Genomic DNA, 27,545 nt, shown 5'->3' on the forward strand with positions numbered 1-27,545 from the left:
CTGCGATTTATAGTTGACAGAACCGGGATAGCTCGGGATCGGGCTCGGGATAGAATCCAGAAAAGTCAGACTGAACAGAACCCGGGACCTGGACACCGTACCCGCCTGGACACATTAACCCCATTAGGCCAATTTGAACATTCATAAAATTCATATCTAAATGGTGCAATTCCGTAAATGCGGACTAGACCTATAATTAGGCCCAGGCCCGTACGCAGGGGGGTGCGGGGGGTGCGACCGCACCTCCCCAAATTTGCAAAAGTATACAAAAAGTCCCAAAAGTAATGAATTTGCGAGCGTAGCGAACAAAAAAATCAGGTTTTGTACGCTTTTTTGGTCCAAAAAGGTCCAAATTTGGGGGGAAAAGTCCACTTTTACAAAATTGCCCCCCCCTTAGAAAAAAGGTCCACTTTTTCAAAATCAGCACCCCCCCCCAAAAAAATCCTGCGTACGGGCCTGATTAGGCCTATTAAATAGTCTATTATAGGCCTACACTCTTTCGGGAAAAAAAGCAAGTCAGTAGAACCTTTAGGATAGGGCCTATACTCAGAGAGCACCCTAAGCAATGCAGGGATTGCAGGTTCTATGAAGAACCTCAAAAAGTTCTCTAAAAACAACTTAATTTATATAAGCCTAGAGACTTTCTAATTAATTCCTTCATTCAAGGACCTATCGCAACTTCAAGGAACCGTTTTTGGTTCTAAAAAAACATTTTCTTGGCTAGGAAGGTGACCTGATAGGCCTAGGCCTATATTTGGAAAATCAAATTCTTTAAGACTTATGTATACTAACATTAAATGTTGTCCCTTCAAGCATTCATGCAAAAAGATAATCTATGATATTCCTTGTAAATGCGACTAATTCTTTATGGAATTACTGACATTTAAAGGGGCATTTCGTGATCATCGAAATTAATTCGTTTAGCAAAAATATCGCCAAATTTGAATTTCGTTCTGGTGCACCAGAACGAAATTACAACACATTGTCTATGGCGCAGTGTATACACATAATCATGCATAACTCGCAAACGAAAAATCGGAATCAACTGAAATTTTGGAAATAAGCTTTTTTCGTGGATATCTACTGAAAAATGTCATAAAAAGAGGATGCTAGGATCACGAAATCCTCCTTTAATCCCTACAGCGTAAAACTGGTAGGCCTATACCGGTAGTCTGTTTTTGGGCGAAAAATGCGAAGCATTTTTCGTCCTTATTGCGATGGGTTTTGGGTTACTTATTTCCTCACAGCGTTGCAGAATAAAAATAAAATAATCGTGCTGTATGTAATCAGGAAACTACAGAGGCGATAGTGTACATTTAAATTTGTCATTACTACTTCATGTTGATATTCAAACAGCGCTATAAAGTTGTCTTACCAAGGAATGTGTTTGTATTAAAAGAAATAATTGTTTTACAACTTGGATGAACTAGAATTACTTTTATGCAAATCCGAAAATTGCAACAGATATTTTTCATTTCTTTAAGATTTAGCGGTATTGCCAGATTGTATACGTACAGTTGGGCTACATTAATAGCCTCATTATAGTTTTATTGATACTGGTAAAATACTTGCCTGTATGTGCTTGTTGTTCTGCTATAGCGTATAGAATCTGTTAATGATACTATACCATTGTATACAGTCAATTAATTTATGTCAACATGAGGCGAGGCTGTCGGATTGCTCAGACCAAGAATGTTTGCTTATTGACCAATTTACCAGGAGAAAAGTCAATAACTGGTTGCCCTTTATCTGCTAACTTGGTTGAACATGGTGTGGTGGTATACAGCTGTACACGTTGAAGTCAATGTTCAATAAATGCCAAATGTTGCTAGCAGTAGAATAGTTAAATAGGCCTACAGCATGCAATGACAATAAAAAAAAAAGTTTACGATGTCGTCATGCGTAGATCTTAAGGTGGTTCTGGGCCATTATTAGCATATAGGGGCCTAACCACAACCGTATTAATCAACCTTCTTTTGATCTTCTTCTGTTATGACTTTCGGAACATCATGTAATGTTTTGAACTTTTGAATTCATAGTAGGCCTATGGCCGTCACATCTCTAATAAGATTGTTTGTTTTGGTTTTTTTTCCATTTCTTCGATAATTTTTTTCATTTCTTCATTCATCGATAAAGAAGAAATGTTTTTATCTAGGCCTAGGTGCAATTAGGCCTATTTTCGTTTTAACGAATAACCGCGGAACGACATTGACATGTAAAACAGACGTAGGCCTATCATGTAAACATTAATCATGATGATGGGGGCATAATTATGCGCATTATTATAGCATATAACATTCAGCGGAGTAATGAAATGTTCTCAATAAGTGCAAATACTACCCTGTCAGCTTTTAAATAGAAAAATTAATTATGCAAAGTAGAGCAGCTGACTAATTAATTATCTGGAAGTCATTAGGAACACTTTGACCAAGTTTGAAACCAGTATTCTATTAAATAAAAATGTTATTGAATATTAATGAGCACTTTCGAGTCTGTCATATTGGTTCATTGATTATTGATAAAAATAATACAATGCAAAGAAATAATTGTGTGTATTATAAAAACCGTCCATACACTGTACAGTCTCATTGCAAGATCATTATGATCGATGCGAATTATAAAAACAGTTCAAACAATAAAATTACTACACCTTTATCTTGACACTTCCTCATTTGCTCGCCCTGTTCCTTTTTAAAGGAATTTTTATTATTAATGATGATCATCTTGATCATATAAATTGACATCAAATGAAAGATCCTATTTTTTTCATTAACATACTGAAATTAGGAGTTCCAAAACTGGTGTATTTCCAAAGATATCATCAAATAACTGCTGAATTAGTAAAAAAATGTGGTATACCACAGTTGAGACTAATTCGACAGTTTTTTGATGATTTCTCCGGAATACCGATTTGGAACGCCCAATTTCAGTACGTTAATCAGAAAAATATGAGCTTTCACCTGATACCAAAATCTGCATTTTGATGGGGTAAAGTGGGGGGATGAAGTTGTCAATCAGGTTACCCACCTTTAAGATTTTTTTTCTATTCTACCCTTGAAGAGTTCTTCGTTAAGGGTTCTTTAAGATTATAAGGTTCTACAAAGAACCATTTTCTTGGCTATAAAGAACTTTCTTGGTTCTATACAAAGATTAGAACCAAAAAAGAACTCCAAAGTTGTAGAACCAAAAAAGGAAGTTTAGCCTCGAAGAAACTTGAAGAACCTTAAGGAACTCTCCAAGTCAAGGATTCTAAGTAGAACAGAAAAAGAGGTTCTTATAGCCAAGAAAATTATTTTTGAAACCAAAAAGGTTGACACTCCTTTTCACTTTTCGATGAGTCCCTGAATATGAGCTGTTCCAGAAAATAGAGGCATCCCTACAAAGGAGTTTGGACTTTTTGTCCAGTCGTGATTGTTGGAAATCTAGACTTTTGAAGTTTCCAAAGGCGAAAGAATCCAGCAGAAAAATAGTTCAAAATCAGAAATCCTCAATTTGAGAGCTCATTTCGGACATTTCCGTGCTTTTTCATGCATGCATTTAAGGGAACTGGAATGAGCGTTTTGAGCGTTTCGACAACATTTTTGTGGGACATGAGAGCACATCAGACCTATCGAATTGCATTCTGAATACGAAGAATGTCTTTCTGATATCAAATAATTTTCATTTTATGAAATTCACGATATAATACAAATTTTATGACAAATTATTAAAATTTGATATTTTTCACATTTTGGAGATATAACAGTCCTCGAAGTAAATTTTATAAATTTCATGATATAGTCTTAAAGAAAATTTTGACCTTTCATATTGAAGATATGGATTTTTTTCCCAAAAAGACCTAATTTTTTTTGGTGTTTTGGGAAAAAAATCCATATCTTCAAAAGACTTCAATACGAAAGGTCAAAATTTTCAATTGATCGTCGGCTTTTCATCCCACCTATACATGCACTTTAGGTAGAAATCATCAGATTTATAAAGTTTACTTCGAGTTCTGTTAAATATCAAAAATATAATTTTTTTAATGATTTGCCATAAAATGTGTATTACATTGGGAATTTCAAAAAATCAAAATTATTTGATATCAGAAGGCCATTCTTCGTATTCAGAATGCAATTCGATATGTCTGATGTGCTCTCTTGCCCCACAATAAATACTGTCCAAACGTTCATACCCCTTCCCTTAATTGCATGTCCAAGATTTTCAAGTAACATGCGTGGGCAACTGGAATTCCAGTCATTTTCAGAAAGCAAACTTGGACATCCAGGCATTTCTTTAATTGTAAAAGTTACTCCTCTATAGGGTGAGCACTTATTTTCTGTAATAGCCCATTAATGAAAGTTCCTAGGCATAAATCTTTAAGGTTCTTTATAGAACGTCAAGGTTCTTTATAGAACCATATGGCATGTATGGAAAGGTTTTTATACAAAAACGATTCACGAAGTCCCAGTTTTTAGGGGATGCGTCAAATTTTAGGAACTGTTGCAATTTCGGAAAATTTGACAATCAGTTTATAGTTTATTGTGATCTGATGTGCTGTATAGTTTTGTGCCATGTTATTTGCATATTTATGAATATTAAGGGGCTGTGCACAGGGGCGTAACCAGACCTGACCTTCCGGGGGGGGGGCAAGATTGAAAAATTTCCCAATTTTTGACCAAAAGTTGTATTATTTATGTGCGCATCGCGAGCGGCTTGCCGCGAAGTGATAAACGGGTGGGGTGCAGGGGCCCGCCTTAGGGCCCCTGGTGGGGTGCAGGGGCAGAGCCCCGGCGGGGGTCAAGGGGGCGGTGCCCCTGAAGCTCATGGTTTTTGGCATATTAGAAGCTAAAAATCCAGTGTTCAGAGTACAAAATTTCACAATGAAAGTAGTATAGATCTTCTTCCCTCTTTCTTTCCCTTTTCTCTTCTCCCTTCCCCTTTTCTCTTCTCCCTTCCCCTTTTTTCTTCCCTCTTTTTTCTTTTCTTCTTTCCCCTTTCTCTTCTTCCCTCTTTTTCCCCTTTTTTCTCTTCTCCTTCCCTTTTTCTTCCCTCTTTTCTCTCCTTCCCCCTTTTCCCTTCCCAATTTTTTTGCTCTTCTTCCCAGTTTTTTGTGTCCGGGGGGCAGCTTCCCCCCCCCCCCCCAGCCCCCCACTGGTTACGCCACTGGCTGTGCAATAATTATGAGCCCAGGGCCGGGAGGGGGGGTAAAATTCAAACGCCTCGCCTTGCCCCCCCCCATTTACCGTTTCAAGAAACACTGTTTTTTGACATAGGTCACTATGCCGTAACGGCGACGATTCAATTGATTTCACAACTTTTAAACATTTTTTACAATATTTCCCTTTTTTCTTTCACCACCGTGCATAAGCAAAGTAATAAATTAGTCAATTGATCACCAAATTTGTTTTCACCAACACCTTCCGTCCACCGGCCCCCCTGAAGTATAAGTTGAATAAGACTTTCAACAGGAATCTGCAACCCCATTATAAGATAATGTGTAGAGCCATATACTCCACGTATAGGAAGTGTCATTCTACCTTTAAAATGTTTATCTTTAATCTTTAAAGTCAAAAAGTCATTTGGGGGGGGGGGCATGGGCGCTTATTTTTTACATTGTTTAAGCCAATAATACGGAGTAAAAAATCCCCAAAATATTCATCCATCATCATCACCATAGGCCTACATGTCATGTGTTTTAGATGATTCCGATTTACATGGGCAGTTAATAAACTAATAAAGGGTTCAAAAAATAACTCTTCCTTTTTCTTTTTTTTGCATAACTAATAGTTTGACATAAATTTCGTTGATTTGAAAAAATTAAAAACCTGTGAATAGGCGGATAGGCCTAAAGGAACCGTTTTCCTACCCTCCCAAAGTTCTTTCTTCTCAAAATCTTTTTGTTTTGGCCAAAAATAATCACATTTTCCAAAAATGATGCTTTCAGAAGAAGTTGCACTTTTCAACATCCTATGCATGTACTGTACAAAAATATTCTCGATATCAATGTTTTGATTGATTCAATGGTGTTTTTCTCAAGTTTTCTTTAATTTTTTCGCCCATGCAGGCTCCAGCCTGGGTGATATCAGTCAAGACCGTTGCCCTTTGAACCGAATGAATGCATTTGCTTCGTCCTCATTGAAATGATTTTCCATGAAATGCCATAATGCATGATAGCAGGCCTATCTAAGGGAGCGATCGTTATTTATGGCAGGGGGGGAATGGGTAAATTTAGGGGGGAACACGAAATTTTTTTTGTGATCTTGAGGGGGAACCTGAAATTTTAGTTGAACCAGGAGGGGGGATTGTTAAATTTTAAATGGAGAAAATTGGGAAAACAAGGGGAACGCGAAAATTTTGAGCGGACGCGAGGGGGAACGCGAAATTTTTGTCGATATTTTTGCCAAAACACCCATTCCCCCCCCTGCCGTAAATAACGATCGGTCCCTAATGGATCTGCATGTAATGCTACTAAAAGATTAACCTCACTCCCCATGACAAAATTCATCAATTTTGAAAAATGTAATTATTTTTAGCCAAAACAAAAAGATTTTGAGAAGAAAGACCTTTGGGTGGGTAGGAAAACAATTCCTTTTATATTCATCGTATTTTAATTTTTTTCAAATCAACGAAATAGGTATTATAGGCATGGTAGGTATTATAGACCTACCATGGTATAGGCCTATGTCAAGCTATGCTGCTGCAAAGAAATGTTATGTAATTTTTATAGGGGAGAGTTACCGTATTTCTTACCCTGTATCACCGATTGCTTGATGTAAAGTCAATGGGTATGCGCTTATAGGGGCATAGGCGGTAATATGGAAACGAAAAGCTGAACGAGCGATTTGACCAATGAGGTAGCGCGCTCTTCCCGACGCAACAAAAATCGATCTACCTCATTGGCTAAAATCCAATCGCTATCGCTCAGCGATGTAGTATAAATTGACCATTACAGGTCAAGTTCATGACGAGCGAACACACGTATTCACGTTGTGTAAAAGTTTCCGTTCAAAATCTCATAGCTTAAAAATCCACGGAAACCACCGTTGTGAACTGATTCGTTTTACGGCAGCTATTTACGATTGATCTCAGTATGCGGGGATCGTTGATAAAAAATAATGATTATATGAAAAGCTGCTTCATGGTTTTCATTAGTCGGTCACGGTGAAAGCCTCATGAGTGAGGCTTGGCACCTTTTTGTCACAAAAATCTTTCCTTTTTTGACCACATTATTCTGCATCTTTGACATTATCGTTGAATATGACGTCGGTCCACTTTGTTGTGCATCCTCTGCCAGGCACAGAAGATCAGTTAAACGACAGGTAATAGTATAAAAAAGGAGCTGGTTTTCGAAGTAAATTTGCATGTTCGTATAATCGTAAGACATAATGTAATATGTATAGTGTACGTTGCTCGAGAACTCTAGCTTCGAATTTGCACACGATAGTTACGCATTCGATGCTAGAGTACTTTACTATGGTTTTTCGGTCGGACAGCGGTTCAATTTTTTACACCGGAGATTATTTATTCTGTTAATGTTGAAATTTGAATGAAAGTTATTTCGATGAGTCAACTGTATCTTTTGAGCAAGATTTGCGTATTTTGGACAGTCTAAAATTTTGCTGAAGTGTAATTTTAGCAACATTTTTGATGCAATCGCCTGTCGTGATCGGCTGTGTTTACTTCTGACCTTCCATTGCTTTACACGGTGTCATGCTTCAGCGAATCCGACTAGATTTTGAATGCAAAGGTCTCTAGCCTAGAATGTGAAGCTATCGGTGAGCAAATTCTTGGCTAGAGTTCTCGAGCAAAGTGTACGTTGGTTCACCACATACTGTTTAAATTTAAACGATAAACAATTTTTAAAATATAACATCACCATCAGCTTACTCGGAACTATGTATGCATTATTTCAATGATATGTACGAGACTACACTGTAAACTTTTCCACATTACTATTCCCAATTATGTGTTTATTGTTTAATTAAAAAGTAGTGCTGTAATCGATAAGCTTTCTGGGTATCGATATGTCGGGAGGCAAACATCCGACATGTCGATACTATTATCGATACTCACGCAGTTTGAAACACGGATTTGAGTTTACCAATTTTATTATCAGTAAGTTCCAGAAACAAGTTAACAACAAGTGTATTGAAGCCTAACAGCTAAAACTAAATTGGGAGACGGTAATTTGAGTATTTGACGGTAATTTGAGACCTGATTTGAGATAATCTAAGCATGTGTGCCATGTCGTTTGTGTATCGATACTGACATTGAGTGTTTCGACATGTCGGAAGTCTATGTATTTTCCGACTATCGATACTTACGACAATCGATTACAGCACTATTAAAAAGTAGTACACATTTGTACAAGCATGCAAGGAACTTCTTAGTTTACGATGTCCTTCTTCTTCTTCCTTATAAGTGCCTCCCTCATATGTATGAGTATTATCGCATTCATGTACAGACAAGCTGTACTTATTTTTTACTCTGGAACCTAGAGTAGATGAGTGTATTTTGAAGTACAGTCAACATGACCGGGACGATCCCCTGCTCTTTTCGAATAGCCTGTGTCTGACGTTCTTTAACGTGCACACTACATTAATGTGAGAAAATATGCATGTACACGGGTCCGACAGCTTAAAGTGCCCTCCGAAGCACTAAGCAAGTAGAGTGAAGTGTCTTGCTCAAGGACACAAATTAAGAGCCGGACCTGGGATTCGAACCCTTGACCCTTGCCTTGGCGGGTTCACAGTCCTATGCCTTAACCGCTAGGCCACGCTCTCCTCATTCACAAACTGATACTATCTGTCCATCGTATAAGGTTATTGCCGTACGATAATGTGCTGAAGGAATATTACACAGTCAAGAATAGGCTCCGTCATTTTTGTGTTATGATCCCTCCCAGTCTCCCAAAACATCAAAACATCAAAAGCGTTGCACGTTTATTTACTTAAGACTGTCCTTTTTCATATAACGCCAGACAAAGTAGGGCCAAGCTACCTAGAAATTGTCAAATTTTGGCAAGAAATATCTCTGTGTAATCCTATGTAAGTCCCATATCACATCGTTATTGGCGATCAAGGTTTTTTTTCTTCTGAAGTTTGGTTGGTACCCACCAGTGTCATGCGTGTGACGTGACGCAGGCACAGCTAAAATAATCGACCGGAAATCGGGGATCATTAAAACGTCAACAACTTTCAAAACACAGGAAGCAGTCAACTTAAATGGCGGGCGGTCTGAATTATGAGCCATACAAGTTTACATGGCGAACTAATTAAAAAGGGCATTTCGTGATCCACACAGCCTCATCCCCCCACTCACTGTTCTCAAAAAAAGTTGGGCGTTTCCAGCGATCGAATTTGCAAAATGCGATGCAATTTCCATCAACTGCTATGCACTTTTCCAAAATGCATAGCTAAAAGTGCTATACTGCTATGCAAACATGTGTTTTGCATAGCACAAACTCTGATGCAAAAAATTGACTGAATTCAACCCTGGGCGTTTCTTTACTTTAGGGGGTTTTATTCGCCGGGTAGGGAAATCATGTTTTTTAATAATGTTACCGGTACTTCGAATTTTTTGCTATTATTTTGATGAAATAAGAATCACAAAATGTTCTGGTATGTGAATTAGGGGTTCATCCATTTATTTTCATGACTAAACGGTTGTTCATACATACACGCTATATAACAGCTCGTGTGATTGGTCGAGAGCCGGGCATAAACAGCGTTTATGCCCGGTATCCCGGATGTGAGATCGCCGGGTAGGGAAAATGCATGAAAATCATGTTTTTTAAATAATGTACCTTGTACCTTGTAGAAGTTCTCCCCGTAGACCTCCTCGCGGAAGTGTAACACAGGGATGTTACTGGTAGTTTTTTGTTATTATTTTGATGAAATAAGAATCACAAAATGTTCAGGTATGTATGAACGGGGTTCATTCATATATTTTCATGACTAAACGGTTGTTTATGCCCTCGGGCTCAGAATAAAACTGGGGAGACCGGTTTTATAAATGTTTAATTTTACTGTAATTAAAGCACTTCAGGCTTATTCTTACACTGGCCAGTGGCCATTACAATGGTGCAGAAAGTAGAAATTCGAAAAATATTTAGGGCGTTGCTGTGGAGCAAGTCGCACATTATGGCTTTAAGTACAGACTGTGGAATCAGGGGGAACTCAGTCTTCAATGATACTTGGTCATTTTGTCATTTTGAAGCGCTCGATAGGGCGATCAAGGACGATCACAATATGAAAGTTCAAAATTTTCATCCCACCTACATACACTTTAAGTATAAATCATCAGATTTATAAAGTTTACTTTGAGTACGGTACCGTTAACTATCAAAAATATCAATTTTTAATCATTTGCCATAAATGTGTATTACATTGAGAATTTCAAAAATCAAAATTATTTGATATCAGAAGGACATTCTTCGTATTCAGAATGCAATTTGATATGTCTGATGTGCTCTAATGTCCCACAATAAATACTGTCCAAACGTTCATACCCCATCCCTTAAACTTAATAAAAAAATTCATAATTTTTGTTCAAATGTCAGATTATGGTACATATTATTTCGCTTTTTATTCATCTAGTTACTCGAGAAACACTAGCAAGAAATTTGCTCACGGATGCCCTCGCATTTGTGGCTAGTGACCGTTCGTAATTGTATCTAACTGGGGGGGGAGGATAATGGATATATTACAATGTATGTAAGACCACATAATTATTTAAGGTTTACCTTTTAGGCCAAGTAAAATAAAATACAAGTTTCTCGTCCCCGCTACGCCTCCTTTTTGGCCACGCCTCCTTTTTTTTTACTATTTACTATTCAAAAAAAAAAATTAAAAAAAAAAATAAAAAAAAATCGATTTTTTTTTTTTTTTTTTTTTTAAATTTTTAAAAATAATTTGTTAAAAAAGTTTTTAACTGTTTTTCCTACCCTTCCCCAACTCTAACCCACCCCAAACCTTACTACCTGTATACAAACCCACCCAAGCAGCCCAACTAGCCAAACACCCTTGCCCCAACCCCCAAAAGGGAATTAGGGTAAAATTGATTTCACCCCAAAATCGGACCTATATTTAGCTTTTAAACTTAGTAAATGCATGAATATATTAATAAAGTTTTAATTTCTTTATTTAGCCTCATCTCATCAAAATGGCAATTTTTATGGCTAATTATAGGAAGGAGAAACCTTTCACATAATTTTGGAAATTAAAAAAAAAAATTCTAAAATTCTAAAAATACATTCAAGTGCAAAAGCTTTTTCTTCTGGGTAAGAATTTTTTTCTTCGTGCAACAACAGCTTTTTCTTGCAGGTTAGAAATTTGATTAATAGGCCCATGCATGCATTTTGTATATGATGACCTATTTATCAAATTTCTAACGTGCAATAAAAAAGCTGTTGCATGTAAGAAAAAATTCTTACCCAGAAGAAAAAAGCTTTTGCACTCGAATGTATTTTTTTGGTATTTTTAGTATTTAGAAAAAATGTTAAATTTCCAAAATTGTGTGAAAGGTTCCTCTTTTATTTTGTTAGCGATGAAAATAACAATTTCGATGAAATGAGGCAAAATAAAGTAATTAAAACGTTTATCAAGCTGAACAAATGTACATTTTCACTGTTTCTGAATTTTGAAACATGCTTAGCCAAGTGGACTAAAAATGTTACAAATCATTTGTTTTGTCATACATTGCATCAGTATACTCAAATAGCACAATATCGGTGATTAAATATACATTGAACAGCCATATTTGGCATGGCGGCCATCTTGGAAAAAATTGCAAAAAATTGAAAAATAGTAAATAGTAAAGCCCTGCCTCCTCCTTTTTTGAAAAAGTCCGGACGAGAAACTTGTTTCTTTTTTTACTTGGCCTTATGTACAGGTATAAAATGTGTAAATTGATGTGCAAAGTTGCAGAATTACTTTCTTAGGTGTGCACTACCATTTTGCTTTAACTGCTTATGCGCACAGAGTCACATGAGAGTGTCATGCCCTTATATTTATAAGGGCCTGCCGCTTCATATTCTAAATTCATCCACAGCAATTGCATCTCGTTTGGCAATTTCTTACTGATTTTTATCCAGTTCATGAATTGCATCCGAAAGATGAAGCTATATTTACCCACAAATCCATGCATATGGTACTTATCAGTTATTTACGGACCTATTTTTAGATGATGACTTGGGGAATCCCCCAAAGGCGAGGTCGCTTGGTTGAGCGAGGTCTTAAGTCTTCCAGAAATGTCCAGATTTTATTTTTTTGGGGGAGGGGGAACTCATCTTGCGAGAATCAGTGAGAAACGACTGAATGTCTTGACGCATGTAGAATGGGTGTGATTTGGGGAAGAATTTCTTGCATGGAGAATCTTTGCAAGCAAGAATCAGTACTGAGGCCCTGATCTGGTGATATGTACAGGTCTGTATAAACCCCTGCCTGCAGTAGTGCCCATTGAACCCAGAAATTTTGAATGCCAGATCTATATTCAGGAAATGAATCTTTAACCCACAAATTTCCCTGTATATTTAAAGTTATAATGTACGATCTTTTTTCAGAATTTACCTTTATTTTTTTCAAAACCGATTTTTTGGCATATTTGTAATACTTACACATGTTCTAACTTAAATCTATGAGCAAACTGTCAAATTCGTCCTATTTGTAGTAAAACGGGACGATTTTCTGTTGGTCCGACATAAAGTCATAATTTTAGATTATGACTTTATGTCGGCCACGATCAAAACCGTAGTCTCAGTACAAAACTAGCTTAGTTACGCTCCCTCCACATGTGGAGGGAGCGTAACCAAACTTTAACTTGCGTGGGAGACTAACTCTGAGGCCGCACTTTTCGCTGTCCTAATCCAAATAGTGCGAGATGTTTCGAGTGATAGAGGTGAAGTTTATGATGTTGTTTCTTTGCAAATTCCCAATGTTTTTCGCGTCCAAATGTATTGGGAACTTTCATAATGATTGCATATTATCATTTTAGAAGAAAATTTCAGAAAAATCTAAAAATTTAAAAAGATCGTACATTAAGGCTTTAAGAAGATAATTAAAATACAAATTTGGTGAAGTATTATTGATTGGACAGGAAAAATGTAATGACAGCTACAAAGCCTATAATAATATGTATTTTTAATTTTGTGTTTTGCAGATTGAGGGAATTGGCAGAAAAACTAAACAAACAACCACCAACCAGGTAATATTTAGGTCAAAAAGGTCCTGCATCAATAATGAATCTGAATGATCACCTTTTAGTGATTATTTACCATACATGTAACCTACCCCTAATAGCAACATTATGTTTCATTATGTTATAATATTACATGGTCCATCATTAAAGCAGTGTAACATGTGCATTTTTTTTGCACTTACTTGAGGAACAGGCATGCATGTAAATGTGAAGAAAAACGTCAAATCTTTCATCTTGTTGAAATTTTAATAATTATTTATTTAAAAGTGAAATTGTGTTAATTGCTTATAATCACATCATTATCATTTTCAATAATTTTCCCTTTACAGTGCTAGTGGTGTTTCAGCTTTAAAAAACTTGATAGTGAAATCAGTTGCTGTGGGACCCAACCATGCTGCATTCCTCCTGGAGGTAAGATTGGGCCATTCCAGTTGACATCCATACACCCCTATGAAAGACATAACTGTAATCTTAATCATACGAGGTGTGAATTTCAAATGAGATTATCTGAATGAGTGTCTCCATTTGAAATCTATAATACATCCCCTGTGTGAGAGATTGTGGATTTCACTGGAATACCCCAATTTCTCTGATCATGTTGTGCTTCTATATATTCCATTACCCTTGGTTGAAAATATCTACTTGTAAATATATTACTGTGTAAGTGGTAATTTTCACGAATGTTATTTTTGCAATTGCCAAGTCCTTCCCTATACTTGTAAAACATTATTGCATATATATTTGTGAGGTGTTATTTTTGCGGTTGGAGCTCTAATTGCGAAATTTGCGAAAATAAAACCTCGCGAAAATGACCACTTTTACAGTATTGAATTCTTATTCACACCCAGAGAAGATATCTTACCCTTCCCAGAATCCTTTGTAACATGACGCATCACCACATTACATCAAATGACACTTCTATTACTTTGTACAGGTTCCCTTTGTTTTCATGTTGAGAATAGTCAAGAAATAGACATAATTTGCTATGTCCACTCCATTGAACTTTTTGTCACTATTGACCCATGTTGCACTAGATAGCAAATGAGTACAGAAAATTGAAATGGAAGAAATGCATTGTGGGAAGTGTAAGATACGTTCACTGATGAACACCTGTCCATGTTGAAACATGCATTATTATATGATGTAGAGGTTACAACTTGTGTTGCCACTTGGCATCCATTAATGTACAAGATAATTCATGGTCTCTGCCCAAAGTTTCTCAGATCCATTGTTTCAAAGCTTGAGAGATTAATTGATTACTAATGTCAAAGTATTTATCATGTTAGCATACTAGTTTTCATAACCAATACCTGTGTTTTTGAATAGGATGGCAAGGTGTGTCGTCTACCTTTCTCTATTAACCCCGATAAGATTGAGTCCGGCAAGCCAGAACCAAGAGATAAAAGGTAAGCAGTATCACATTGAAGTCTGATCTAGAGCCTTGTTTCTTAGTCTTACATAGCACAATGAGACTAATTATAGGGTATCTCATGTACATCAATATCAAAACAAAGTCATCATGATCAAGATAAAGCTAATTCATTTGAAGGGGAAGCCAATGTGAGCATGCTCCACTAGTTTTCCAGAAAATAAGAACCTTGAAAACTGCTCCATAGCATGGATATCTCAAATTGATCACTTAGAACATGATATGTAAAACAAATGGTTGTAATTGTGGGGAAAATATTGATGATTAAAAGAATTTTTCTTGCTGAAGACCAGAGAATGCAAATATCCAATAGACTGTTAGTGCGTACAATTACATGGGGTTGCACTATAGAAAAATTATCAAATTCGTGTACATCATGGAACATACTCTTTGCATGGCTGTGCGTAGAAAGCAGTTGTACGCAGATCGCCTCACTAATATGGACGCGTAGAGTAGCGTTGTATGCGCGTGTAGTTAGCATGATTAGTCGCGGAGTAACAAGCGTAGTTGAATGTTCCACGATGTCCACAAATTTAATATTTTTTCTATAACAAGTTGTGTGTTTGTTGACAGTTGTAAAGGCAAGGGAAGCACTAGCTATCGATCTGTATTGAGAGGTAACCACAATCCATGGGTGATAGGAGATGGATCATCAGCAGCTGTGTCTGGGTAAGTCATCTAGGTTAAAGGTCACAAAGTATAATGTCAAGTTGGAATATAGAAGTAGTCATGAATCCATCAAACAATTCTGGGTTTGGCCCTGTAGTGGTGGCACTACAATTGATTTCATGTGGGATGTTTGGTTGTCTCGGTCCCAGCCGGTTTGTGTTCCTCCATCACTAAAAAACCGTCTGGCGACAACCCCGAAATGACGATCCGCTGATTGGTTAATGAATTTCCAAATATTTCCAAATAAAACTGTTTTCAATTGGCTATCATGGCTATAGGACGTGACTTGTGTAAGTGACACTAAACAGCCTAGGCCTCTCACTGTTTGTAGATACCGCAAACGCAAAATATACGCTAGCTCATTGGCCACTGAGGCGCCAATCGTCTGATATCGCCTTTCATGTCAGCGACTCACAGCGCGTACTCACGTACGTTGTGTGGATTTATGTAACCGCATAGCTGTCACTCAGCCGTTGCATGCATTGAAGCCCGGCACTGATTGACAGCAATTCTCAACCAGAAGATTTTCTTCTGACGATGATTGGCCAATCAGAAAAGACGGACTATAAGGTTGTCGCCAGACGGTTTGTTTAGTGACGAAGGAGCGCAAACCGGCTGGGACCGAGACTAGATGTTTGGTTGCCAAAATTAGCGTGTGGATTATGTTATGTCACTATACTAAGTATTTGGATATGGAAAAACAAACCTCAAATGTGGTATGCTGCAGTAACACAGCGATATTAAGCTTTTTGCAGAATGACGGAAACAATTATGGGATGGCACTGTTCAGTGTGGGTAACAGTGCCGTCCTGTTGTGTCCAGCATTCTTCAAAAAGTGTAAGACAAAACTGGCTGCTTGCCACTAGATTCATCTATACTGTTTTTCCTAAAATTTTCTTGGATAATGTGCAGGAAATGGGCATCCGGTAGTCGTGCTGCGGCAGGGCGTTCATATCCTGGCAGTAGCAGTTCATCTCGCAATCGTGGACGTGTGATGCGTGCCCAATCCAGAGGTCGTGGTGGGGTCATTGTAGGATCACGACCTGTAGTTCCAGCTGCTGTAGTTCCGGAAGAACTTGTCTCTCAAGCTCAAATGGTCTTACAAGGAAAGAGCAGAGCTGTGATTATCAGGGAGCTGCAAAGGACAGTAAGTGAAATTTTGTGTAATTATGAATGAAATAACATATGATTGAATGATTGGAGTTGAGATTTATTGTGAAACAAAATAGGGTGCTCATCAGTATGTGTCGTCAATAAATTTGTTATCAGTGGCTTCAAGTTCATATACCATAGTGCAAATATGATCAGTACTATTCTAGAAATTCAGAAGTAGATACAATTTGGTCAGACAAATATTGAAGGTGTTTTCTATTTCTACTTACAGTGGAGATAATGTCAGTTGGTTTTCTACTGGGTTGGTAATGGGTAAGGTATAAAGATAAGGACAGGAAGAGAAAAGAAAATGATGGATCATTTCATAGGGAGAATCCAAGTGCTTCATCTTTGCTTGATGTTAAGACACCAATTTAATTGATAAAAGTGAAATATGAATAACGACGGAGTACTCATTTTCTAGGAATTTGCCTTAAATTATTTCCTTGTGTTATTTTGTTTATTTCAGAATCTTGATGTAAATTTAGCTGTAAATAACTTGCTGAGTCGAGATGATGATGACGGTGATGATCAGGAGGAAGGAGAGAGCTACATGTCAGGTGGTGGTAAGTCATATATAGGAGACTATACTACATGGGTGTCAAGTTGTCAGTTCTTTATACAGAGAGTGATGCCTCCAGAAGCCAGCAATCAGTTTTGAAACAGTAGGATGATAATCCTTGGTTGTTACAGCTTGTAGCTTGCAACATTTTATGGTTTAAATGTGACATGCTATAAGATTTTACACCATCAAGTAGCATTATATGGCTGTGCTCCCGTCATTTCAATTCTCAAAAAAAAATCATTTACATCTAAATTAAGCATTAAAATGAGCAGAAATTTGCATAATTTTGGCTAAATTTGCATTGGTCATGATCAGTAATGTTAAATCCTGCAAGTGTACCACAAATGGGAGAGATCGGATATTTTTTAGTAATTTTAAGCTTAGCAGCCTTTTTCGTCCGGAAACACTGGCATGATTTTGCATTAAAATTCAGTAATTCACGGTCATCATAGACTTTGAGGGACATTCGTAAAAATAATGACGGTCAACCTATTTTTTTGCCCAGCCAGAGGGATTCAAAGATCATAGCTATCGTTAAGAACTGAGTCGCTCTTAGGAAGAAAAAATTCTGTTTTTTTAAGGCAAATTTAGCACATATCTCTATGGGACTACGATTTGGTGGTGTGAAATCATAAGTAAGCAAATATTAGCATGTAATTAATAAACCTGGTTCTGGTTTGGTGACTGTTTATTTGATTCCATTTGCAGATGATTTGATGTCATTACTAGATGGTGGAATTCACTCAGATCACCCAAGTGTCATTATTGATGCAGACGCTATGTTCTCTGAAGATTTCCTGGGTATACCGCAACGTGCACGCTCTAGAGCTGCTGGATCCAGTAGAGGTAAGTTGAAATGGATTATAAATTTATAATGGTTGGCACTCTTTGATACTTGCCTATAACATATTTTTTTCATCATATTGGATCATTTGCATTTTAAATATTCCTTTGTGCTCAAGCAGCCTTTGCAGTTAATGGTTTTGTGCTCCATGCACCTGTTATTAACATAAGCTAATATACTTGAAAGTCCCCATACATGTTTGAATTACGTATATGTCATATTTTCATCTATGATCAGCATATGTTACTGACTGTGTGAATTCCCTTGCAGATCGTGACAGGGATTCTAGTGAGAGAAACCCTCTACTTAGGGCCCGTGATAGCCGATGGTTAGACAATGCTCTGAGAGACGCTGGGCAGTCGGGAAGTAGCAGCTACAAGCCAGGTGCTGGAGAAGGTTCATCCGCAGAATCCCGTAAATCTGGATCATCCAATCAAGGGCTTAGCCAAAATCCACTGACCATTGGAGAAGATGTAGAATGGTGGTGTGAAAAGGTAAAATGATATCAAAAATTTCATGATTTGGAGTCAAGTGTACAAATTGTCACGGATTCCTGGGTTTCCAGCCTCCTTATGAAGATCAAAGTTGTGGTCCCCCCGAAAACCCCAATGCATAAAAAACCAAGTACATTAAAAGTATGGTACAAAATTATAGAATCTACCAACACAGATGACTGGTCTTGCAATCTTATACAATGGAAGTAATTTATCATATTAGTTTTGAAACTTGATGATGAAACATTTTCTTGAGCAAATAGGACTTTTCTCTGATGAATAAATATTTGGGGGAAGTTTGTGATGAATGGCAAAAGTTTTCTTTCCCATAACATTTTAAAATCATTCTCAGTATTATAGAAAGCTTATAAAAACTAAGAGATTGTGTTTGATGGATTATCGTCATAGTCAGGATAGTGCATACTCTATCTGCTGTTGAAAACATCTTTTACCTGGCATTTCTCTGTATATTTTCTGTATAATATTATTTACTACAGATATCTTATGTTTTGCATTGAATTTGTGTGTGTACAGGGTGGTGAGCCTCCTAAATTTATCAAGATAGCAGCAATGTACAGTGAATTACTTGCCATAGGAGTCAATGGACAAATATACCAGTGGAAATGGAATGAGGCAGAGCCATATAAACATGCTGAGGTAAGCTCAACTACATTAATAGTCCCCATATAGGAACAGAGAACTGTTCACCACCATTTCCCATGAACATGTCCAAAATTATAGGTTCATGTAATGGATCTTAATTTGAGTGGTCTGTCTCTCACTGCTACTAGGCATGCATCTCATTGGTGGGATCAAATGCAATGGTTCATGTGTGGCATGTATGTTATTTATTATATTTTTTTATTATTGTTCTTTTGAGTATTATTCACCCCTTGCATGGTTCCGCCATATTGGGTAGAGCCTCAAACTGGTAATAGACATGAAAGAAGAATTACGTCACTTTACACAATGTTATATGACAAGCGCAAATTCCCATTCATGCATGCTGCCAGATCGAGGCTCTACCTACAAACTTGATGACCATGCAAGAAGTGAATTATCTGGTTTAATGACCATACAATTATATTTCTTTCATTCTTATTTCGGCCACATGATATCAACATTGTAGTACACATTAATATTATAGTGCAAGTTCAGTTTCCATCTTGTTCAGATTGGGGGCTGCAAGCTTCATGCTCTGCGTCTTTGCGGCATCCACATCTCTTCACTTTTCATGTTCTTATTGTATTTTAAGTAATATCATAATGTATTCTGTATCCTGCATTTTCCAGTTTTTAAAACATTGATGTGAATTGAGATGAAAACAAATTAACTTGAACTTGAACATTCTTATTTACAAAAGAAGATGCACTTCAGTGCAAATATAGGTAGCGTACCAATCATGAATTGCAAACAAGTAATTGACATAGTAAACAATTCAGTGGATATGTGTGCTATGTATAATCAACTATTAATTGCAATATTTTTATTTGCTTCTTTGTGCATGTTTCAGAATACCTCACTGCATCATCCAAAAGCATTTTCTCTCGGCCTAGTTGGAGAGAAAATAGTTGATCTGAGTGCGTGCTATGAGAAGGCAACTTTGGTAGCAGAATCAGGAAAGGTAAGTGACCAATGATTAGGTCAATTGTTGTTTACATAATAGACATATTTAGAGCTTAGGGTTTCAGGATAATGATTTGTAGCTTTCCTAAAAGGCAGTCCTGAAACTTCTATTTCTAGCTTCTAGTGTACAGGAAAAGAAATTCTTATTCAATCAAAATCCCAGAAAACAAAACTGAGTCTTTAGTTGAATGGAAGAAACACTACACATTTCAGTTTGATTTTAGCCTTTAACTACAGTATGTCCACTCTGAAGTACAAAGTGTCAACGCGCGCGTATACAGCACGTAAACAGTGCGCAGTTATGCGTCTCTGCTGCATGTATGCGTGCCTTCAAAGTCGGCACAATATGTGCGTCAGTACTTTGTACTTCAGAGTAGACCGACTGTAAGTGGGCCCATGTAGAATTGTAAACAGGTGTTTATATGTGATGTGTGGTCATCCCATACGTGAGTATGCTTTTTGGCACTTTGGGTTTATTTTGAGACCCACAATAAAATCTGTTTGAACTGGAACATGTTAAACTGCCAGCCAGCTAAATCCTGTAATAACATCTTTATCCCTGTAATCCTGTAGATTGCAACCATGGTGGATGACACTCTTGCTGCTATTGCCAATCGCTTGGAACACCCAGCAATGTTTTTCCCTGAGTTTCATGGAGATAAGATCACATCTGTACATAGCTGTCCTCTCTACACCTGTGCTTGGATGGAGTCAGGCAGTTTGTTTTGGTGGTAAGTTCAGCTATAGAGGATCTAATACATTTGAATTGGTAAAACTGAACTATTATAATACAAATACTGTGTTCTGATTCTGTACTAAATAGATGATTCTTGTTGCCACAAATACAGCGTGGCAGCCATTTTGTGTTATGGAACTGAGAGAATTTTTTGAAAGTGGACATCTATCCTACACTTAAAAGCTGAGGACCTTCAAGAGATTTAAAAGAAAGTGATAGCAGCAGACTTGACAGAATATTGCGAATATGAATGAAGGCTAGCTCCACAAAGGGCGCAAGACAAAACTGTAACGCTCACTCTGTGTTTGTGCATATTTCAAGGCATAATCATAATATCATAATAATAATGCATTCATCCGTATAAATTATGGTGGGTAGTCATTATGCTGTCTTAAAGCACATTGAACACATCAATCAGCCCTCATATGTTTGCGAGAAACATGGCTACATAGAAAACACAGGGACTGTAAATTGGCCATGGGTCTGTATTGTGTTTGGGTAGATTTTGTATCACACTTTTACTTTGTTTACTTTGCAGGGGAGTACTTCCTCTAACTGTCAGGAAACGGGTACTGGAAAAAGCTAGGGAAAGAGCTCGGGCCAAAAAACGAGAGGTGAATTCCGGAAGCATCACAGCTGGGTCACAGGTAATAAAACATTGCAATGCAATTTTGTCTTGTTTAATAATGATAGTGTAAAGCAGCATTTAATATAGCACTTGATTCCCAAAGGCCCTAAGCACTGTACAGTATAAAAATACACTTAGGAATACACTTAGTGAATCAGAAATTAACAATGACGCACCCATGCCTGCATATCTTTATATCGCGAAGGCAGGTTTTGCTGCCCAATTAGTATAAAAATATTTTGATGCTTCAGGTGCAGAATTGTTGAATCACTGTGTAACATGATTGAATCCCTTTCAACAATGAAAACAAGTTAATGATCGTCTAACTCACATGATTATTTCCTGAGGAATATCAGTTAGTCATTGCCACTCAACATTATTAAGGCAGCTGTGTACTCTCAGACATGCATGTAGTAAAAGTGCCATAACTTTTTAATTATTAACGCAAGACATATAAAAGTATACATTTTTATAAAGGCAAGACATCAATGAATCTTAATATAAATACAGATTTGGTGTAAAAACAACAATTATGAAGAAAATCGCAAAAAAAGTGAGTTTTTGGCAATTTTTGTTCGGTACATCATAACAAAAAAACACCCTTTCCAAAAATTTTTGTTTTGTTTTTTTCTTAATCTTGAGACACCATTCCAAAAACGTTTTTTTAGTTTTTGATATTGGCCTTATTTTTTGAGATATTGACCATATAAGGCATCAAAATGAACTTTTTCAAATTCACAAACGCCCATTTGCACAAAATGATGCCTAAAATCGGAAATAGACCAAAATATAAAAAAATGAGAAAACCGTTTCTTAAGTCGATCATGCTTTTTATGATGAGCATAATTGCTTACCTATAGATGCTGTATTTATTGAGTTATCGTGTACCTAAATAGTCATTTTACCGAGAAAATGAACATTGAAATAAAGACCGTTAAAGTTTAAAGTGGTCATATTTTGCGCTTTGATCGAAGCTCACAGGAGAATGCGGCAGTTCTCGCTTTTTACCTTACATTACGTGAACATCGGGTAAATCCACAGCCCTTTGAGAACTTTGGGCGAAATCTATTCATATCTTGATGTTTAAATCGGGGGGAAAGAACTTGAAAAAATTCACATTTTATCAGCTAACACGGAGCCATTTGACCGCTAGGTTTGTATGAAATCAGTGCTTCCGCGGTGCTTCCATAAGATGCGCGGCGCATGCAGCTAAGCGTTAACGTGTGCGTAGCGTATCTGTGCGTTAACAAATTGCGCGATACCCGATGGTACAACAAAGATTTTCTTTCCTTTTAAATTGCGGAAACGAGTGAAATAGTGAAATAAAATCCATAAAATAGAGCAGTTGGAGTTAACAAATCTGGATTTTCTTTCCTTGTATTTATAAAAAACATAACAAAGTAAATACATTTCAAAAAAGCTCAATTTCGCGAAAGAAACAATGTCTTGAGTACACAGCCGCGTTAACAAGTGGATCAATCAGGTTAAGCCTCTCAATATTAAAATTGATGTTAGAAAGTAATTATCATTTCCATGTCATTGTCATGTACGAAAGAATGAAATGGCATCTACTTATATAGATTTGTCACCAATATACCGTATTTCCTTGAATAGTCACCCTCCTTCAAATAAACGTTCCCACCACTTTTTTCAACCAAGATGTTTAAAAAATGCTGATATTTCCATGGTATTTTGTGTAGTAAGCTTATCAAGTTGCACACATGATTGTTAATAGCGTTGATAATTGGCAAAAATCTGGTCTGAAACTTGGAGGTGAACCTTAAATCAGTGTTCCTAAGTTCATAGTTTGTCATTTCAGCATGAGTTCAAGCTTACCTAATGATTTTAACAGGAATTATCATTCTAAAACTGACCTCTAATCAACGCCTCCCGCTTGAAAATGTAACGCCCCAGGGTGGCTATTCGAGTAAATACGGTAAGCTGATCTTTGTGTGCCTCAAACGTTTGTGGAAAAAAAAAGAGTGTCAATGATCAATTATTTGTTGAGATACTTTGATTACTTTTCTCACCATATTATAGGTTTGTTTACGTAGCTGTCCCATGTATCATAATGGAGCCCTGGCATTCACCATTAAAGGATCACAACCCAAAGTTGGTCAACTTATGGATGCAGCCTGGAACCTGACAGATACATGTCGCTTCAGAATCAAACAAAACTCACAGGAAAGAGGAGGTGTAGAAGCTAAAATTCCAGAGGAAGTCATCAAAGTTGAGGCTAAATTTGAGGTGAAAGGTGACATGGGTCCACCTCCGTCTCCTGCTTCTACTAGCAGTGGAGAGGTAGTGGTAGTGTCCAGCCCTGCTGCACATAGTAAGTACCCACTTTTAGATTTTGCATGAAGATAATTGTAACATATTTGCTGATTTTTTGAGAAAAATACATGTTCTATGGAGGGTTTACAATAGAACATCACCCATAGTAGAGTCATCCTCATTAAAATAAATTCTATCCTCCAGCGTATATTTCCCATGATACAATAAAAGAGGTGGTAGGTATGATATAAATTGTTGTGGAATCGATCTTGAGACAGGTTTTGCTGTTCTGTCCTCCAACATGGCTGCCATTTCAATCCTTATACCATTCTGCTTAGTTTATTGCATAGGGTCTATTGCTGAGAAGATGACTTCAAATATCAAGAAACTAGTAAATGTTGATAAAACTGTTAAGTATGGGTCAAAATTTAAGATGATTATTTTCTAAACTCTTCACAGGGCGTGGAAGTAAGCGCCCTCTATCATCACCTGTAAGGGAATTTGATAAGCCAGACATAGAGGTGTGGGCATTGACTGATGTTGTGTTTGTAGAGGATATACGCTGTGCACCAATTGGAAGAGTTCTAAAGGTACGTTTGTCAATTTTATATGTGATGCAACCACCATGTAAATAAAGATAAAATACTGCTGGGTTTCCATTGTACTTCTTTCAACTTATATATGGCAATGGCAAACATTGTTTTTCAACTTTCGCTTTCATAAATTTACATTGGCCTACACCAGTCGCATATTACGCAAAACACTACTAGCATAGGTGTTGCACCCTAGCTGTGTGCATGCTATTTGCTATTCACAATACGATGCGCCTCCAGCAGAGGTCAAAATATGCAGTGCATAATATGAAAATGTCGACATCCAAAGCCCGCATAATATGAATACAACACAGGAACGAAATGTCATTGTGTGTTTGAATGTCAATATAATGATGTTGCACGCGACTGCCCAGTTAAACAGTTATTTACAATTATTCGATCCATTAATAGATCCATTTTCTATCTATTGATCACACAGAATCCTTCATGGATTTGTTTTCAACATTATACTTATCACACTCGCGTGAAAATCCAATGGTGGCTAGAACCGTGATTTCGACCCTGAAGGTCAAAAATTGGACTAGCAAGAGCAACAGCTGGCTGCGCATCGTATTGCGAATCGCCAGAATTCTATATCAATCCACAATGTTATGAGTCTATTATAAGTTGAAGAAGTATAACTGATTGAATGTCATTGGTTTATTCATCAAAGTAGAAACATATTATTCTATAGGGTTGTATTACCTACCACGGGGGCCAAAACCTGTAGCTTTTTTGTGTTGGCGTGAACTTGGAATCCTGAATTGTGAAGTAAAGTCACAACAGTCAAAATTGCATTGTCAGCTACCCAGTGGAGATGACTCCTACAAAATGACTTCCATCATGAAATCATCATTATTGCTGTTATTATTGTCTAGGTTGATGGTGCTTATGCAGCGGTGAAGTTCCCTTCTGCAGCAGAACCAGCCAGTGATGCCAATGTGGAATTAGAACCTTCCACATTACTGCAGGATTGCAGGCTATTACGCAAGGATGAATTGCAGGTTAGTTTGAACCACCTTCTAGATAATTCAACATAATTATAATAGTTCAACATAATTACAATTTAATCTCAAGCTCTCTGGGGGCTTACCAAAAGATACAATGCAGGGTTGTAGCTACGGTGGGCAGCAGTGGGCGGTGAAGCCCACCACTCACTTCAGGAGCACACCACTGAAGGTTCAATTTTGTGCTAGAGCCCACCACTGAACCTAAAAAAACTTGGGTGTATTTTACATTACATTGTATATTATTTTGTGTAATATATCCTTATAGTATCCATTTTTGTTGAAATATTGCTAAATCAAGAAAATTTTGTAAATTGCCATGCGGCAATTCAGAACAATAAAATTAATACCACAGAATAGTATTTGACATATTAAAGCCAAATAATTTTGAAATCAAATTAAATGTTGGTTCACTTTTAGTTACCAGCACACTTCAAAATTTATTCCACAGCCACTGAGATACATCAGAATCATTTCATTTCAACAAGGGGGTGTTCAGAGTGCAGCTCATCTCAGCATTAAGATTATAATTATCCCCTAATAGCTCCCCATTACACATGGGTGAGGTGATAACCAAGTGCACAACTCATTTGTGCTGTAGGGATTCAAACCCACAACCTCCAGCTACCCCACAATTTATGAGTTGATGCCGTTATATGGCACTGCACCGTTAAATAGTATAGATTTCCAATCTACATTATACATGTAACGTCATATGAGTACTTCCAAATTTTTGAGCCATGTATAGACGTATCGAATAAACTCAAGTGGAACAGTATAACAATTGAAATGGCAGCCATGTTGGTTCTAAGTTTTAAGTGACAGAGAGACAGGTGTCTAGTTCGATTCTAAAACCATTCATACCTATCACATGTTTTATTGTTGTTTTGTGTGAATTGCCCTGTGGTACCTTATGGTGGACAGAATTTTATTTAAATGAGGACGAGTGATGTAGTATTCACAAGATCTAGAGAATGTGTGATTGATTATGCAACTGAGATTGAGTCGTTCATTATTTGTATGATTACAGGTTGTAAGACAAGGCCAAGGACCAAAGATACCAGACTGCTTCCAACGTACACCCAAGAAACTCATGCTACCTGAGAGTGCTCAGATTATGTATATCACATGATGCAGTGTGATTGATAATAAGATTGAGATTGAGATTGAGTCTTTCATTATTTGTATGATTACAGGTTGTAAGACAAGGCCAAGGACCAAAGATACCAGACTGCTTCCAACGTACACCCAAGAAACTCATGCTACCTGAGAGTGCTCAGATTATGGCTGTGTCAGTGGATTTCAGAGGTGAGTGTCACATAGCTTAAAGGCTAGGTTGATATCATCAAGTACTGACAGGTTACATAACAACGGCACTTAATATAAGTTAGAATAATTAGTCACCAGTTTGTACAGAAAAGTGACCAGTGCTTTTTCAAAATGCATGACATCACCCAATGTGAATGAAGTTGTTCTGCTATAGGATGAAATGTATTTAGACTACATCATATTCATCAATGGTACCATCCAAGCTTCAGTGTTGTTTAAGCGTTCTGTTTGGAGAGATGCTAAGGTCTTGATGGTTCAAGCAAAATGCTCAAACCAGGCTAAATAGCCTACATAAGAATACTGCCATGCATCAAAAGAATCGGAATTGCAATAGTTGTTCAGTGGAAAAAATGTAAGGTGTTTCACCCAGTGGTATGTAATATGAAGTTGTTTTTTACCTCTAGTTTAAATCCAATCTTTCAAACTATTCAAACATTGAAAACACAGGTACCTCAGATTACTTCAATTTCACATCAAAACAGCAAGATTTGGTGAACTTCTTTATCCCCATCATGATATGTGACAATCGGGCACTTTAGTGAAACTTAGTCTTAACAGCAGCTTAATCATCATGCAATGCAATGCTCTCTGTTTGATTTACTATGATTTTTGTCTAAATCTGCATATGTGTAAAGTCACTTACCTTACTACAATGGAAAATCATACTAAATATTGTATTCAAATTGTTAAATTTGTATTTTACAGGTGTACATGTTGTATTAAAGGTGAAGAATGACTTGTTGTATCAGCACTTTGACTTGAGTAGCAGTCGTGCTACTGTGGAAAGTTCATTCCCAACTAATACTGCATCATTCTTAGGTAAAGCACAGGACAGTATAAAGCTGCATAATGGCAGGGAGGTAAGTTAAAATAGCAGCTTGGGTGAGATATGCAAAATCCTCTGCAAACTAATGTGTCTGGGTGTACATGTCTGTTTTCACATGCAACTAGGGACATTTGTATCAATTTAAGTTGATAAACATGGAAACACAAACACCATAGACATCCACAGTTACAAGACGT

At 37.1% G+C, this 27,545-nt stretch overlaps 1 protein-coding gene across 1 annotated transcript in view; it reads left to right on the forward strand.

Moving 5' to 3' along the window:
* The first annotated feature begins 7,221 nt into the window (after positions 1-7,221).
* Positions 7,222-27,545, forward strand: part of LOC140149308 (E3 ubiquitin-protein ligase UBR5-like) — a 52,802-nt gene continuing 32,478 nt past the window's right edge. The window contains exons 1-18 of the mRNA XM_072171574.1: positions 7,222-7,298; positions 13,138-13,182; positions 13,506-13,587; positions 14,503-14,582; positions 15,179-15,274; positions 16,187-16,421; positions 16,896-16,992; positions 17,700-17,837; positions 18,106-18,329; positions 18,864-18,986; positions 19,843-19,953; positions 20,529-20,686; positions 21,230-21,338; positions 23,360-23,651; positions 24,053-24,183; positions 25,065-25,190; positions 26,390-26,501; positions 27,228-27,382. Of these exons, the coding sequence (XP_072027675.1) occupies positions 7,237-7,298; positions 13,138-13,182; positions 13,506-13,587; positions 14,503-14,582; positions 15,179-15,274; positions 16,187-16,421; positions 16,896-16,992; positions 17,700-17,837; positions 18,106-18,329; positions 18,864-18,986; positions 19,843-19,953; positions 20,529-20,686; positions 21,230-21,338; positions 23,360-23,651; positions 24,053-24,183; positions 25,065-25,190; positions 26,390-26,501; positions 27,228-27,382 (2,376 nt within the window). The 5' untranslated portion in view covers positions 7,222-7,236. The remainder of the gene's footprint in view (positions 7,299-13,137; positions 13,183-13,505; positions 13,588-14,502; positions 14,583-15,178; positions 15,275-16,186; positions 16,422-16,895; positions 16,993-17,699; positions 17,838-18,105; positions 18,330-18,863; positions 18,987-19,842; positions 19,954-20,528; positions 20,687-21,229; positions 21,339-23,359; positions 23,652-24,052; positions 24,184-25,064; positions 25,191-26,389; positions 26,502-27,227; positions 27,383-27,545) is intronic.

Source organism: Amphiura filiformis, chromosome 3 (genome assembly GCF_039555335.1).
Source record: "Amphiura filiformis chromosome 3, Afil_fr2py, whole genome shotgun sequence".
NCBI classification, from domain to species: domain Eukaryota; kingdom Metazoa; phylum Echinodermata; class Ophiuroidea; order Amphilepidida; family Amphiuridae; genus Amphiura; species Amphiura filiformis.